Source organism: Platalea leucorodia (assembly GCF_965183815.1).
Source record: "Platalea leucorodia genome assembly, chromosome: 16".
Classification (NCBI taxonomy): Eukaryota; Metazoa; Chordata; class Aves; order Pelecaniformes; family Threskiornithidae; genus Platalea; species Platalea leucorodia.
The window spans coordinates 5,136,007-5,151,621 of NC_138838.1; the positions used below are offsets into that span (position 1 = coordinate 5,136,007).

Genomic DNA, 15,615 nt, shown 5'->3' on the forward strand with positions numbered 1-15,615 from the left:
CATGCCAGCTAAGCAGAGAACAGGGAGACTGAGGGCAGGAGTGCTGTAGAATCAGCTCCCTCCAATTGCAACATTCATTAACTTTGATATAGGCAGGACCAAGAGGGAATAATGAAGAGCTAAAAATTAGGTCTGTTTCAAGTTGCAATAGAGATCTGGCTGCAGATGCTTTTCTATCTTTCCAGGCTAAAGAAGTCGAAAATTTTCTAATGCAAGTGCCTGGATTGCTTGAATTTTGTCATGGGCTTTTTCTGCCCCTTGGTGATCTGGATCCCAATACCTTGGGAGTGTCGTTCCCAGCATCAGGCCCACTGTCTTGGGCAAGGTGGGAAGGTAACACAGCGTTATGCTTCCATACTGGAAGTGCTTCAGTAGTGTGAGTTGCTGCTGTATTTCTAGAAGGTATAGAAAAGACTGTCTGTTTTCTGTAACACTGTGATGTTCCTCGTAGGCTCATAAGCGCTACAGTATAGAGAGATCTGGAGATGCTTCTGGCCGCACTCCGGCACTTTCAACCCTACCCAAGGTGGGTGTCTCTGCCTGGTGTTTCCTATTGGCTGTTTCTAAGTATTCAGCCCATCAGAAACTTTAGTTTCAGGGACTAAAGTGGAATTTAAACTATCTGAATATAGTCCTTTGTGTCAAATCAAATGATTTGTTAAAGCGAGGCCAGATTTGCGGGGAAAATCAATCTTTTTTATTAGATCAACTGATGTGGAAAAAGCAGACAAACTTTCAGGCATATTAACCCTTCTTCTGGCCTGCGTTTGTATTACACGAACAGAGGGACCTGTCTACCAGGGGAGACTGTGCTTTAGGATATGTGTTCACACTGACTCTTCCTCAACAGTCTTGGTCTGAACGCAGACATGGGTGGCAATTTTTGGGCATGCTTGTACACTCTTTTGGGGGAAAGAATTGTCTCCCCCTGTGTTTGGACACTCAATTTTACAACACAACAAATAATGGGCTCTGCTCTGCAGCTGACTCATTGTGCAAGTCTGGGGCTAATTACTGAATCCCTCCGTGCCTTGATTTCCATCTGTAAAATGTCACAGATGCCCACCATTCATAAATCGCTTTCAGATTTCCAGATGAGGTGCTGTGTAAGTGTAGAATAGCGTTAGTTTATACATATTGTGCTGGAGTATAATTTAAAACACATGCAACAGAAGAGCCTCACAGATGTGTCTCTTTCAACTGCAAAAGGCAAGGCCTGGGCTGATGATTTAGCACAGCACTAATTGGGCTAAAATAGGAGATTGCTTTTGTACTGATGCAATTGTCACCATTAAAGTCCTCATTTACCAACAGTTTTTGGAGGTAGCCCAGTTATTTCCTATTGAGGAAAACTGTAGCGTCTTGGGTCTTGAAGCACAGCAATTTATAGCAAATGTCGACGTTTTTATAGCATCCCCCACGCTGGCTGTCCTCACACTTCTGGAAGGGGACTGTTCCATTGTTTATTTTGAATGTGCATCTTGCTTGGCCTGTAGCTGCACTTAGCACTTTTTTGCTGCCTGCAACCTTTGGGGCACATCCTAATCTCAAAGCAGAGGCATTTGACCGAGTCATTTCCATTGCCATTACTGGGAGTTGCATACACAGGAATCCCCATTTATTGATAAGAAAGCTGTTCCTGTGGCTGCGAGTGCTTGGCAGCTGTTCAGCATTAAGTCAATTCTCAAAGTTTAAAGGATTTGTGGGCTGTGATGGTTTGGGTTCAGGCAATTAACTTTGGTGAAGTGCTTGAGAGTGTCTTCCAGACACATTTCATGGAGAAGGATGAACTTAAACAGTTAAGAGATTTGATTTGTTTAAGTGCCCTCAAGTTTCCTGATTGTGCTGTTGGGGCTAAGCTCTCAGTGTCTATGAAACCTAGGAGCTCCCTTGACTGCAGGAGAATTATGGTTGTTCCTTCCAGTTGCAATCTGGCCCTGTGCTTGTTTGAAAGTGCCAACATCATCCCTGTTGCCAGCGGGCACCAGTGACTGTGCATTGAGCCGCTGAAGCTATCCTCTAGCTGTTTAACTTTAAAGCCCTGGTCTGAGCTTATTTGCCAGCGTGTTGTTGCCTGGTGCTCAGAAGTGGTTATTGATGCTGAGCTGTTGTGAGAAGAAGGTGTGGAGTTGAGGGGAATGAAGGTGTCTCTGGAGATATCCAGTTCCTTCTTGGTGTATTGCAGACAAATTGCGCCATTGTGCGTTTGTCCGGTTTGGCCTCGCTGGCTGTTCTCCCTGTTCCTCATCAGTGCTCAGAGGGAGGGTCAAAATTCATTGTCAAATCCTCCACAGCTGTAAGCGTAACATAATATTGGGGCTGAGTGCGTGGGGTGACAGGCGTGGGAGAGGAGATTGGCTGACGCCCAGCCTTACCCAATGCTTGCCATGTTCCAGGAGAAATCTCCCTGGATGCTGGGCCTTCAGTCATGGGTCTAAACTTGCCATTTAAGGCATTTTTTTAGGAGAGTTTCAAGGTGGAGACAGCTAGAACCTCAAAATGAAGCTCCTCGAACTACCAACAGCATGATGTCTCTTAGGGGACACTTATACCACAGTGCTCATTGTTGTGTAGATATCATAAATCAGAGAAAGCACAAATAGGCAAATTGTGAATAAGGGCTTGGTCCCACCAGAAAGTAAATGGATCCCAGATTTGGAAGCATTTGGTGAGTTTGGGGTTAAAATAACAGGATGCGGGAATTCTGGAAAACATTTTGATTATGGATATCCTCTGATTTTTCATTCTAAAATGAGTTAGAGAAGTAGCCTGGTGTAGCTATTTTGAAGAGTTAAAGATCTGAAACTGAAAATGAAACATGCCTGGCTAACCCCAAGTGGATATTTCGTTCAGGAGTTTTTCTTCACGTGGAAGTTAATAAGGAAATAACAAAAAAGAACAAACAAACAAGAAGTCGTCCTTTGCACAGCCTTGTGCTAGCCACTAATCTGATGCAAGTCTTACCTTGTTCTTCACATTATGGGGACCAGAGAGATGATATAAGGGATGCTCTGGGTCTCCTGACTCCCCATGTCCCTTGTGTCTCAGAGAACAAAATTGTAGCTGCAGAGAAATGGGGAAGGGATTCCTCTTTCTGCTGCTCAGATCTATAAGGACCACTGCAAGGCTCAAAGGGATTTGGATAAAGGCCAACAAAGGGTAATTAGCAGAATTAAGCAGGGTAATGATCCTCAAGAGACTGACTGTCTTGTAGCCTTGAACCCTGTCACTCCAGCTCTCAAGTGCGGAGTGAGGGTCGTTAGCCTTGTGCAGAGCAGTGGTGTGTTGGGCAAGGGCTGCGGGGTGCTGTGCAGAGCCCCGGGGAGAAGTGTGGGAGAATGGACAAACCACGGTGGGTTGAACCTGAAGCTGAAATGTTGGCCTGGGAAATCAAAGCTTTGCAAAAGTGCCCCTGACACTAATAATAATAGTAATAATACATAGTATTTTGACATTCAGGGAGGCAAAGTCTTCTGAATTCAGACCATCCTTTTCAGTTGCTTAAGCTATTTTTCGTTATTGGTCTTTCAGCTAATTTTTTGTCTTGGCTAAATGAAGCCAGTGCTAAATGTTCTGGATGAGGAACCACTAGTGCTTGACTGAACATCCTAAATAGAACATGTTTATGGGTTACAGGGACTTTGTGGAGAGAGAAGGCATCTAACCCTAGAAGGTGTCTTTAGTCCTTGCAGGCTGAAGTGTAATAAAACTCAAAGCAGGGGTAGAATTTAATGTCAGAAATCCAAACTGGAAACAAGATGCATATTTTTTATACAATGGTTAACTTTGGATGCAGTTCACTAAAGAAACCTGGGTTGTCTGGCTCTAGAGTGTCTTTCTGAAAGACATACTCCAGTTAAGCACACGTCGTTTGGCTCGAGACTGTGAGAGATTCTCTGACCTGTGATACACAGGTGCGGAACCAATATTATAAGAGTCCCTCCAGATTTTACGGTGAGCCTCAATTCAAATGTTTCCATTTGTCCTGTCTGCTTCCTTATTTCACGTTATATTACGCCATATTTTGACTGTATTTTCCCCTGATTGCTTCTCCCATCAGGGAAAAGCAGTCTCTTCTGTAAGGGATGTGAGACTATCTCAAATTGAGATGAACTTTCAAGCGTAGTGGGGTTCCCATGCGTGCTTGGACTGGGGTCAAAAGGGTTAGCCAGGTCGCATTTAGTATCGCTCCATGTCATAGATCAGGGAGTGATAGAGAAATGAGGCTGTTGCAATGATGGTGGGTATCAGATGCTGGATTTCGGCGTAATGTGGACTGGACCAGCTATAGGAGGGCAATGATTTTGCCCAGGAAGGAGCCCCAGCCGCTGTGGGCTCGGTGCCCTCGGCTTTCTGCGCAGGAAGGCATGTAGGCTGCCTCCTTTTAGTCTGGGGGCTCTTAATCTAGCTTGCGTATAGCCCTATCTTGCTGCAAGGTGTTTGTATATACGTATTTGTCATACTACCTATTTGTCTTTGTTTTCTGGCTTTTTATTTACTTCAGTGTGCTTTACAGGCATGCAGTGATAGAGTGGTGAAGCAGGGGAGTAAAGGGCTCACGGGAGGGTTGTTTTGTACAATGTCAGAAGTACCGAGCACCCACAGTACCACGAGCATCGCTTGGGAGCACCGTGTTCAGCAGCTCCGTAGGCAGCAAAGCTTTAACAAACTCATGCTGGATAGGTAAAATCTTTTTTTATCAGGGTCATTTCAGTCTTCAGGCAACTATGCTGGGCTACATGAGTAAAATGTCCTTCTAAAAATAATAGATAATCCATTTCTAGCAAAACGTGTTGCATCAAAATCCAGCCATTCCCTGCTAAACCTTACTCTGACAGATGAAGATGGATTGAACACGGATCTCGCAACTCGTGGCTGCCTGTGAATAAATGATCATGATCTAATTCCATATGCTAACAGAGCACAGGCCTAACCGGCAAAATAGATCTCTGGCACTGTGAAAGAGCACAAATCCCCAGGCTGAGAGCAATTATGTATAAAATTAGTTAGTGGCGTGGGAGTGTGCATGTGTGAAATTTTAAATAAAACAATGTGAGTGATGTGAGCTGTTTAAGAATAGACCTGGGTGAATAATGGAGGTTTTTTGGGTCCATTTGCCAAACCAAAAAATTGGAAAGAAAAATGATTTGGGAGAAACTGAAATGGAAATTTTTAGGTTTTTGACACAACATAATGACTAAAATATGGTTTTGGGTCAACCTAAATTATTTCATTTGACCCGAAGTGAACATTTAGTTTCACTTAAGGCTATTTAATTAGTTCATTGCATTTTTAATTTAGGTGAGTTTTGAAATAAATGCTATTTCAAAACTTAAGACTGAAACATGTCATTAAGAAACTATGAAAGTAATTTTTAAAAAAGCTAGAGAAAATATTGCAAAAATTTAAAAAATTGCACCCATTTTTTTCACTTGAAACTGTGTACTAAATTTTATGTGGGTTCTCGAATAGTAGCTGTTACTCCAAAAGTGCATTTTGTGGTAAACTTTCTTTTCACTCAGTTTTGCTCAGGTTTTTTTTTACAGACACTTCAAAATCACAGAATATCATGATAACGAAAAAATATTTATTGCTTATCCAGGGAAAAAATGCCTTTTCCTGTTTAAGAAGGTAGAAGAAAGTAGACATGAAAATGAAGTATGAATATTTTACAAGCAGAAAAAGATCAGATAGCAGTTCTCATAAGAAAGGAAATTTGAGCTGCTTTTTTAAAGAGAGCTAGTAAAGTTAAGGGTAAGGGTTAGTATAATAGAGATACAAGAGAGAGATTACAAATGGAGACATTTTGGCAGTGATCGGGGTCTCCTAGCAGAGATGGTGAATTATCTGTAGTGATGGTAAAAAGGCAAAAATATTCTGTAGGTCTTCTGGTTCATATTGATAGGCAGCCTAGTAACTCACAATTTACACATGAAAATAAAAGTTCCAACCTGTAAAATCCTGATGTGAAAACTGTGGGAGATGACAAACTGTCTTTGGTCAATGAGACCATCTTTAAATTTCTCTGAGCCTCCAGTTCCTTATCTGTGAGATATTTTAATTATACTAACTGTCATGCTGAGCAGAAACGTCGTGGGGCTTTGTCAGTGCTGGTTTTGAACTTGGGATTAGAGGGACTGTGTGTTGAAAGTGAGTAGCCTACGGTTTTTGGTAGTTATTGGACCCAGAAAGGGGGCAAAAAGAACGATGTGCTCTCTCCCTCCTCCCTCCTTCCTTCCACGTTTGCTCGTGGGTGAGACCCGGCCTCGCTCAGCCGCCTCCGTCCTGCCGAAACAGAAGGGACGCTGTGAGGTGCTGGTGTGTTCTGTGCCCATCCAGTCTACGCGTGCTTAGGTTAGAGCGTGCAATGTTTGCAATTCAGCAAGAATACAGATTTCCCCTGCACCTGAATGCGCTGACATGTTGGAGAGAGGAGGGACCTAACGAGCTCTTCTTTTTTCGGTCGGGTGCCTTGGACTGTCTGTCCCAGCATCGCTGCTGTGAGAGACCCCGGCCATCCGCGGCTCTTCCCTTGCCACTGTCTCTTGCAAAAGGTGAAAATTTGCAATGCACGCAGCGAGTAAATATCACGGTAGTAAACTGAGAGGCTCTTGCAGCTCAGTCTTAATGATCCTACGCTAAGCAAAACTCGGAGAGCTTCCCCATACAGAGAAACAGTTCTTGCTCCAGCTTACTGGGTCCTGAGCCGTGGCCGGGGCGTACGATATGCCGGTAGGAGCCCTTCCCTCCTGCAGCTCTCCAGACCTTTGATTCCTCTTTGCTCTTCAGACCAGAGGCTACCGGGTGACACAAGTGTTCCTCCTCTCCATGGTTGCTGTCAGCCCTTTGCCTTTCACATGCTCAAACCCCGTTACAGAGCTACAGACATGACTGATTCTAAACAAGTACAATTAATAAAGTCTATCTAGCCAACATCTGACTCTCATTAGAGGAAACGTGTTGAAAAAACGGATCCCAGGTTGGCTGTGATTTATGGCTTGGGCCTGCTATCCTTCAAAAGCACTGGCGAAAGCTTTTGCAAAGGGCCAGAACATAAACTACTTAGGGAAACTCAGTATCCATGTAAAAAGGCTGGAAGGGTCAAATCAGACAAATTAAAGAGGGGTGGAGATGCAAGCCCAGGCTGGCTGTCCCCTACTGAGGGCCACCTAGGTAGGCATAGATCTGTGTTCGTATTTCTACTGTGGGATTTGACTTGAAATTTCTTCTGTGCCAGAGTCTGAAAGTGTCACTGTTTGGATTGTGTTTTGGTTTTTTGTTTTTTTTTTTTTTTTTTTTTCCTGGCTAAACTGCGTGTATGTGTGTGGCAAAAAGTGAATGGAGGGGTTCATGGTCTAGTAGTTTATCTCACAAGTGTCCAAATATAACATCTCCGGTGCGTAACATCTCAGGTGCTCACCGAGTTGACAGTAGAAGTTGGCTGTGCTTCCTGCTGCCCTTGGGAGTTTGGAGCTTCATCCTTTTCTCCTTGCAAAGAAACATGGTTGCCTGGACTAATTTAGCTGACTTCACTCATGCTCTTCCAGATTTGTTCAGAGACTACTCTGAACTTGTCCTGGAGAAAGGGGTCTGCTAACTGAGAAAAGCTGGTCTCCTGCTTCCTTTGAAAGACAAGGTTTTTTTCAAACTGGATCTGCTCAAGTTGTGCGTTACTGATTTGTAAGGCAGCGCGCCCCGAACCGTCACAGCGTGGCGTGTGGAGGCCTGCTCCGAGTAGTCCTGGTTGCGCGGCTGCTGGCGCAGGGTTAAAGCGGTTGGGTTGTGTTTCGTGGAGCTGCTGTTGTGTTCCCGGTGCTGTAAGCGTGGGCTGTTGGCATGGCTTTGACGCAGCTCTGGTTTGCTCTCCCTACCCTGGGGATAAACGAGTTTGTCCTCCTTGTGCATGTCCATTTCTAAAAAGTGCAATGGAAGTGGTAGACTTTATTATATAGAAAGAGAAGAGCTGCCAGGGAGGTTTTATCACAGAAATCAAATATACTCATTTATTTCTCTGTGTGTATGTAACATTTGGTCATTTTTCATCCTCCGACCTCGGGTCCTTTACAGAAGAAACATTACATTAAAAATGGATGAAAGGAAAGTAAGACTCAGAGGAGGAAAGCGCGTTGTTTAGAGCCCCGAGCAGGTTGAAGCGTGAGCTGCAAATGCGATTCTTATATCCTAAAACTTGACTGTGTGCTACGCCCCATTGCATTGCAAGGTTGAAGTTTCTTGTAACAGCAAAATATGGTCTTGGAAAAACTGGCTGCAAAGATTTTATTTGTTTAAACAAAGGCTTTGTGATTCCAGAATTCTCTCCCCTTTCATATGCTATAAACCACCTCCTCCGCCTCCCCTCTGAAATATGAATTTTGGAGTAATCCATCAAGAAAAAGAGAGACAGAGCCTTGATCCCTTGACTTCAGTTGAGCTGTGCAATTTATATCTACTGAGCATCTGGCTGTAGGGAAACCAAAAGCCCTTTTAATATTCTGCAGAGACTCTGGGTATACAAATGAGCGTGGGCTGTCGGAGCTGAGAAATGGGGCAGAGATGCCAAGTGGTTTCTTTGCCGTTTTGCACAAAACTCTGACCTGTGGCCCCGTGGTGAAAGTTGGCCTGGTTTTTTTTTTTTTTACTCCCCTCAGTGCCACTGTGATATTTGTGCTGAAATCATCAAAGCCCCATTGGTATAAAGCCGTTATCATGCCTTTCTTGTTTTGAGTGAGAAGTTTGAAGACTTGTGGGGCTTTCAGCCTTGAGCAGCTGAATTGTACAGCTATTTAATCATGAAATTCTGCAAAAGCTGCTCAGGCCCTGCAAAGCAGGAATGCCAAGTTAGCAAGGCACCCGAAGTCAGTTGTTCACTGCTGTAAGTCACTTGTCGGAGGAGCGTATTCGGAGTGGAAGCCACAGGCTTACAGCCCGGTGCCTGTTCGCAAAGCTGCAGCGCTGGAAGCGCTGGCTCAGCCTTTAATCAAAGATCGGTCGAATGTAGCAACCATTGGTCAGGGTTAAGTGGGTCACTGCTGGCACAGGGTACGTGACTTGTTATTTTCCAGCATGCCAAGTCTACCACATCTCTGACATGTTAGACTTTTCTTTCCCTCCAGTTGCATTGCTTTACCGCCGGAGAGGGGGAATGGGAGGGCGGGAAGGGAGAGGTGTGCTGGGACAGTAACAGCGAGACATTATGGAGACAGACTGGGTGTCACGCAATATGCTGGTACTGTCTCATGTTCATTATCTCAATTATTTATCCTCCCTGCTGGAACACTTCTAAAACAAATCCTACCATGTGTTCTGAGGTTGGGCTTCATAGAGCGAAATCACAACTCCTTTCTTGGAGTTTAGCTGGAAAAATACAAATCTGCCAACTAGGAATATGAGGGAAATAAACTGTGGTTCTGTGTAGCAACAAGTGATGGATTTCTGCAGATATGGAAAGCGTCTGCTCTGGAGTTCCAGGTCAGAGAGTATGTGTATTTGCCCCAATGTTATATTTGTTGCATGTGAAATAATGACGTGAGATTCTCAAGCTCGTTTTAATAAAGCAGACTGCTTTCACCCTGATCAGAAAATTCAACTTCACAGTCCCAGGCCTTGGAACCACCAGCCATCAGGATTAGACACTAAGTACTTTAGTGCATAGTAGTCAGGGAAGGTATTTATTAGTTTAATTTGTCACCACTGTTCTCAGGCTTTCTGCAGTGACAGATGATGACCCCAGACCTTGAAGCAGTCTGGTCCCCTGTGTGTTGTGAGCGAGCTTTGAATGTAGTTTCTGTAACTGCAGTACTGAGCATTCATCTCTGTGTTTGAAAGTGTCATCCGTCTGTTGGTTAGCTAAATAAATGTCACAAGGATTTGTTGGCAGGATGGCTTGCCTTAGTTCAGAGGATCTTTTGCATTAGGATATCCGCTTTCTGGATTAGTTAAATGTCTTTTGGGTCCAGGCTGAGTAGCTTGGGTGTGGATCTGGGTTTCCAGGCATTTAATGAAGGAAAGGATCAGAGTTCAAATCCAACTTGAGCTTAAGTAGTTCTCTTTCTGACCTGGGCTCTGTTTTCCATATGTTTCAGCAGACATCACTGACATGAAGATGATACTAGTACAAATCTCACCATGCAGTGGCACTGCTGCTTCCTCCCCCCTGCTGTCATTTTGTTCATTTAAATCTAACCTTGTGTGCTGCTAACGCACCTGGGAGGGCTCTTGGAGACACTCTTCAAGAGCAGAGAGTTGGACTGGACAGCAGAGCTGCTGGACTGGTGGTGTTCGTACACTCTGTCCAGCAGAGACGATCAGAGTATCCTCCCCCCTGGGAGCTGGCTGGTTCACCCCTGTGCAGAGGGGTAGTGCGAGCCCTTTTTTATGAGCTGAGCTCTCCAAAGAGAGCTTAAATGATCAATCCGTCTCAAATTATGCACAGAGGTGGTTTTCAGACAGTTCAAGCCAGTCTCTCTAAACCTATGGGAGTTATTAATATGTGGAAGCCAGCAGAAGGGAGAATAGGACTCCATATTTTATTTACTCTGTAACACATCTGGTATGCCTTTTGGCTTTTGGGAGCGCTGGATTTATTCAGTCTTATCTTTCTATGGGGATGAGCAAGATCAAAAGCATGAAGCCGGTTACATGCAGAATGTAATTCCCTGTTTTACATGCCACAGGCAGATCCAGACCAACAAGACCCACCCATTTCCTTCCCTGCAGGACAACGCACTTATGGCACTTGCGTATTCATGGGCCAATTCAAGCCAAAAATATTGCCCAAGATCTATTGCAGAGAATAAAAATAAACAAATGTTATTTCCTGTTGGGTAAAAGAAAGTCCGTGTCAGCATTGACCTGTAAGGAAATCCCTCAATCTAAGTGTTCCTGAACCATTAGATGCTTTGTCTGCAAAATGCTGGGTATCGTGAGGTGGAAGCGCTATGTCTAGCTCCTTTGGGAAGCTGCACAGCTCCTCATAGAGGGTCGACGAGAGAATTTCTTTGGAAGGTTTGTGCAATGGGTGATTGGTTGCCATTAGCACTCAAGCAATCTTCTTAGACTGTAAATCACTAACGTGGAACCGCCAAGCTTCCTGGCCCTCTGAGCCACGCGCTAAAATCTTGCATGGCTGAGAGCCATCGGTACATACCATGTGCTTCAAAAAACTGGAAAGTGTTTGTGGGTGAAGATTGGAGAGATTCCTTGGCGCTCCTTGTGCAAAAGGGGACAAAGCTTGTTAGGGGGACAACTGAGCCCCAGGTGTCAGGGTGACGTTTAGTCAGACCAAAACCCACGTTCACCCATTCGTCCATGTAGGCAGGCACTGGGTTTACTCAACATCCCCTGCATCAGTACAACCTCAGCCTGAGCTGCACCTGGATGGTCTATTAAGGGGCTCAAGAATTACAGGGCAGCTTCCCCAGCCCTATGGAAATTCCAGGATTAAATACTTCTGTGGCCAATGAAAACTGGCTCTGGCCTTTAAGGAGCCCAGAAATGCACACAGACATGTATTTCTCCTCTGTGGGACATGAGATGGCAGTGATTCATCACCTGAATATGGATGGTTTATTCTTTGAAATACTTCATGCTGCAAGTCATTTTCCCTTTTTAAAAACTGCTGCACTTCAGAAGTCGTGATCGGCGAGTGGTCCAGCCTGGAAAGCTTCTCTGAGAGCTGGGAACGGGCAGTCCAACACTGCTGCAAAGCACTGGGAAAGTGCCTTGTTGATTAAGTCTCTGTTCAGGGCTTTATCCTCCTTCACTCACTTTAAAATTGCTGAAACGGAAACAGAGACAAAGCAGCAGGCCTTCTGTTTAGATGTGATGGCCTTTGTATCAAGCAATCATTTTAAACTGCACTCAGAGCCCATTATGTTAACGTTTGTTCTTGCTAAGGCATCCTGTCAAGAGCCCTTTGGTGGTTGCTGCCTATCTGCTGCTTCTATGCAGCAAAGTGAGATGGAAACCGCTTCGTGCTGCAGCTCCGGTCTGCATCAGCTCTGGGGTCTGTCTTGGATTTTCTTGCCGTCACTGAGACAAATGATTTGTTGTGGGAGTGGTAACAGGGCCTGGGAGTCCAGGGATGGAGCAGGACTCCACAGAGATGGGCATTTTGTCTATTCATTGATTTTCTTGGTATTTGATCAGGACCGAGTACAGGAGAGGGTGCGGCACAGAGCTAAATGGAAGTAGTGGGTGTGTAGCCTGATGTCCTGTGAGGTGGCAGCAGATGCCACAGCAGCTTACGCCAGTGGCAGAACAAGTATCTTTGCTGGTGACAACAGGTCACGCTGGTTGGCACGATGAAAAGTCTTACAACTAATTTTTTCTTCGCCTACCTTCTACCTAGTGGGAACTTGGTTTCACTTTCTGCCCCACTAAACATCCCCAAACAAGGTTCATGTAATGTGGCTGTGGCTGTTTACCTGTGCGATGGATTTGAATACTTACTTCCCCCCCATAACTGATCTTGAATCACTTTTCTGTGTGCCTTGGATCAAAAAAGGATCAGGGTCTGCAAACTGAAAACCATGGATTAAAGCACAAAGTACGTCGAAATTTTACATCATTTTGTTTTGTTCTTTCTAGAATGCATGAACTGCACGAGACTAGCGGATATGACTGAGAGGCTGAACACGCTTGAGGCCAAGGTAAGGACCTGCCTTTATTCTTCTGTTTGGCAAAAATTTCCAAGAGTTGCTGCTGAAAAAGATGTTGAGTTGGCAGCCCTGGAGAGATCAGGTGTCTGTCCTTCTGTCCACAGCGTGGTGGTCCTGCCCCAGGGAACGAGGGCAGCGCTGCCGTGCACACGGGCATCGCTCACCTCTGGCCTGGCTCCTCCTGCTTCCCGCGCGTCCTCTTCGGCCTCGCTCTGCCACGCAGCTGCATCTCTGTCTCTCTTCTTCCCTGCTGTCACAAATGTGCAGCTGATAATAAATAACAAATAGCTCATTGCTCTCGACTGGAACACGTTCGCTCAGGTTTTGCTCCAGAAACAGAGGGCAGACGAAGCTGTATGAAAAATCTCTTGCCTTCAGCTGGTTGATAATGTGGGGATGTAAAGCAGTGATTCCCCTGGCTCAGGAAAGAAGCAGACTCTGATTCTGGTGTCTCTCACTAAAAACGCCTTGTAGAAACCTTACCAATGTAGAGTGCAAAACAGAGGAGTAACGGTATGTAGATTTTTCTAAGAACAGTTGTTCATTAGCCTGCTCTTCAAGTGCTATCCAGTCCTGCTTTTTTATCCCTTTTCTGAAAGATGGGAGGCTTTCATGCGTGGTTTAGTGGAGACGAATGTTAAGGGGTGACCTTCATGTTGTGTTTTTTTTTTTTTCTTTTGCAAATTGTTTTAATTTCTGCCTACTGGGATTTAGATAAATTGTTCCAGTCTAGCAACAAAGCTGCTGAATCAGTTGGTCCTCTTTGAGCTGTGGTCCCTCCTGTGGCAGCCCAATCCTGGCTGTTACATATAGTGCTTTGGTCATCGTGCTGCTGTTATTATTCGTTAACTGATGGTTATCAATGACATAAAAGAATCTGGGGAGAAAACTTTGGGGGCAGGGGTGGGGTGTGGATGTGTGGTGTTTCTGAGGCCAGTGCGTGATATTATGGTAATTTGGGAATTGTCTGTGCTGCAGTGGAGTGACAGCAATGTTGTCTGGAACTTCCTCAAAGCCTTTGCAGTTGTATTTCACTACAGGAAAATGAAGGGGTGGGGGGAATGAAATTCTGGGGAGCAGAATTGTTCGAGTGAAAACAACTGTTGTAGTGCAAAGGACAAAGATGAGCTGGATTGTTCTTCCGAGCAGCGGGACCTGGCAGGTGGGTGTTCTTTGGCGGCGAGGAGCTGGAGGCGTTCGGAGAGGAGAGAGGGGCTGGTGACTGACCTCTGCGTGTGCAGTCCCGAATCCAAGTAAGACATGGGACCGGCCTCAGAGAGACGTAAATCAGCCCTCCCATGCTCAGCCTGTAGCCAGCTGTACCTTCCTTCGCTTTCTAGGGCTTTCTATATTTGGCTCACTGGAAAATGATAACCAAAGACTGTCCTGACAGCAGAGTGCCCGTGCTCTGCTGACTTGTGCTACTCAGCACTTGTGTCGGGTAACAAAGCGCAAGAGGCTAATGGCAACCTCAGCCGGGGCCCTGCCAGGACTTCACGGAGGAGGAAGGAGGTCCTACCTACCCAAATCTCCTCGAGAAGTCTTAGCCCAAGAGTGAAACTGCACCCAGGTCAGTGGGTTTGTCTTACAGATATGGAGCTGGTTTGACATTCCCGTCACCTGAAAGCAATCTGCTCTCTGGTGTTGGCACCAACTACCAGATGCCCATGGTATTTGGGAAGTGCTGCCTGCTTGCCTTCTGCATGGGAGCTCTAGTGAAGGCAGGAGCACGTTGTCTCCTACTCTAAACTAGGACACTTGTTGCACAGCAACTGGTGTTTGTCTCCTGACTGGCAAACCTGACGTGATGTCCTTAGGAAATGCTGCCCATGTTGGCAGCCATATGGCTGCAACCTGCTCTGCGTTCAGGAGGGAGCACTGAGTCATCATCAACAAACACAGTGTTGACAGCTGAAGACTTCGTAGACCTTCCAGCATGAGGAACAATGAGGTGGATGCCTGCAAAGTTCAGTGCCAAGATGTAGCCAGCCAGACCCTGGAGATGACACTTGAAGGATTTTGGTACTGCCTCAGTCCCAGCCAGAGCCAAGACCACACCACCTCCTCTCTGCCTTTTTGAGAGTGGGGCTTTGGGTAACTTGATTTTTGTCAGCTCTTGATCTGGGGCCTAGTGCATCATGTCTCTCTTTTAATGCTGCAGTGAGGCAATTTGTGTTGTTGCTATGATGGGTTTCCTTCTGACTTTACTGTGCTCCCACAGAGACCCAAGTTGGGAGCAAAGCTCATCAAAGGGTTTACTTTTACAGAGGGAAATGAGTTATTTCTTTCTATTGTGAAGTACTGAAGACCGTGTCTCTGCAAGGGCGCCTTCAGCACAGCCCAGCAATGTCATTATCAACCTTTTGGCTTCCACTTTGTTTGAAAACCTGTGGGTGCTGTGCAAAAATTGACTGTAGCAATTAAATGGAGAGTGAAGCAATATTACATGAACGCTGGTGCTGTTCACAAAAGAAATACGCTGATTCACTCTTTTTTCAAGGTTAATTTCAGTTTAATGTATGTAGCAATGTCATGACCTCAGTTGTTATTGTTCAATAACAGCTAGCACCGTTAAAAAGGTGCTTGAATTTGTTTAGTATTGTCTGAATTCCTGCTCTGGATTTTGGAGAAAGATCCCTATTTTGCTGAATGATCTGGATGTGAAGTTGTCACTCAGCTCTCCAAACTGTCGTCTTGTCTCATTTCACCACCACAGCAGCCTGAGGCTGTTTGGAGGAAGACAGGAGCGATGGGATGGGCACGCACATCCCTTACCAGTGTTGGAGACTGATCCCCCCCAGTTTTTGCTGTCTTGTTCTGCAAAGGCAGGTGTGGAAGTTCACCCTTCCTATGAGCAGAGACGGATTTTCCTGCCACAGTCCTGCTCCTGAAGTTGAGCAGCTTTGCTGCTTTTGCTCTTTTGAATTTCAGCCCAGCATGACCATGGTGAGCTCAG

The 15,615-nt window shown here is 45.3% G+C and overlaps 1 protein-coding gene across 1 annotated transcript in view; it reads left to right on the plus strand.

The window, feature by feature from the left end:
* The window catches only part of COL26A1 (collagen type XXVI alpha 1 chain), a gene marked incomplete at both ends in the record, with an annotated part of 177,283 nt that overhangs the window by 124,794 nt on the left and 36,874 nt on the right, over positions 1–15,615 (plus strand). Inside the window, one exon of the mRNA XM_082328198.1 lies at positions 12,589–12,650. Within this exon, the coding sequence (XP_082184324.1) occupies positions 12,589–12,650 (62 nt within the window). The remainder of the gene's footprint in view (positions 1–12,588; positions 12,651–15,615) is intronic.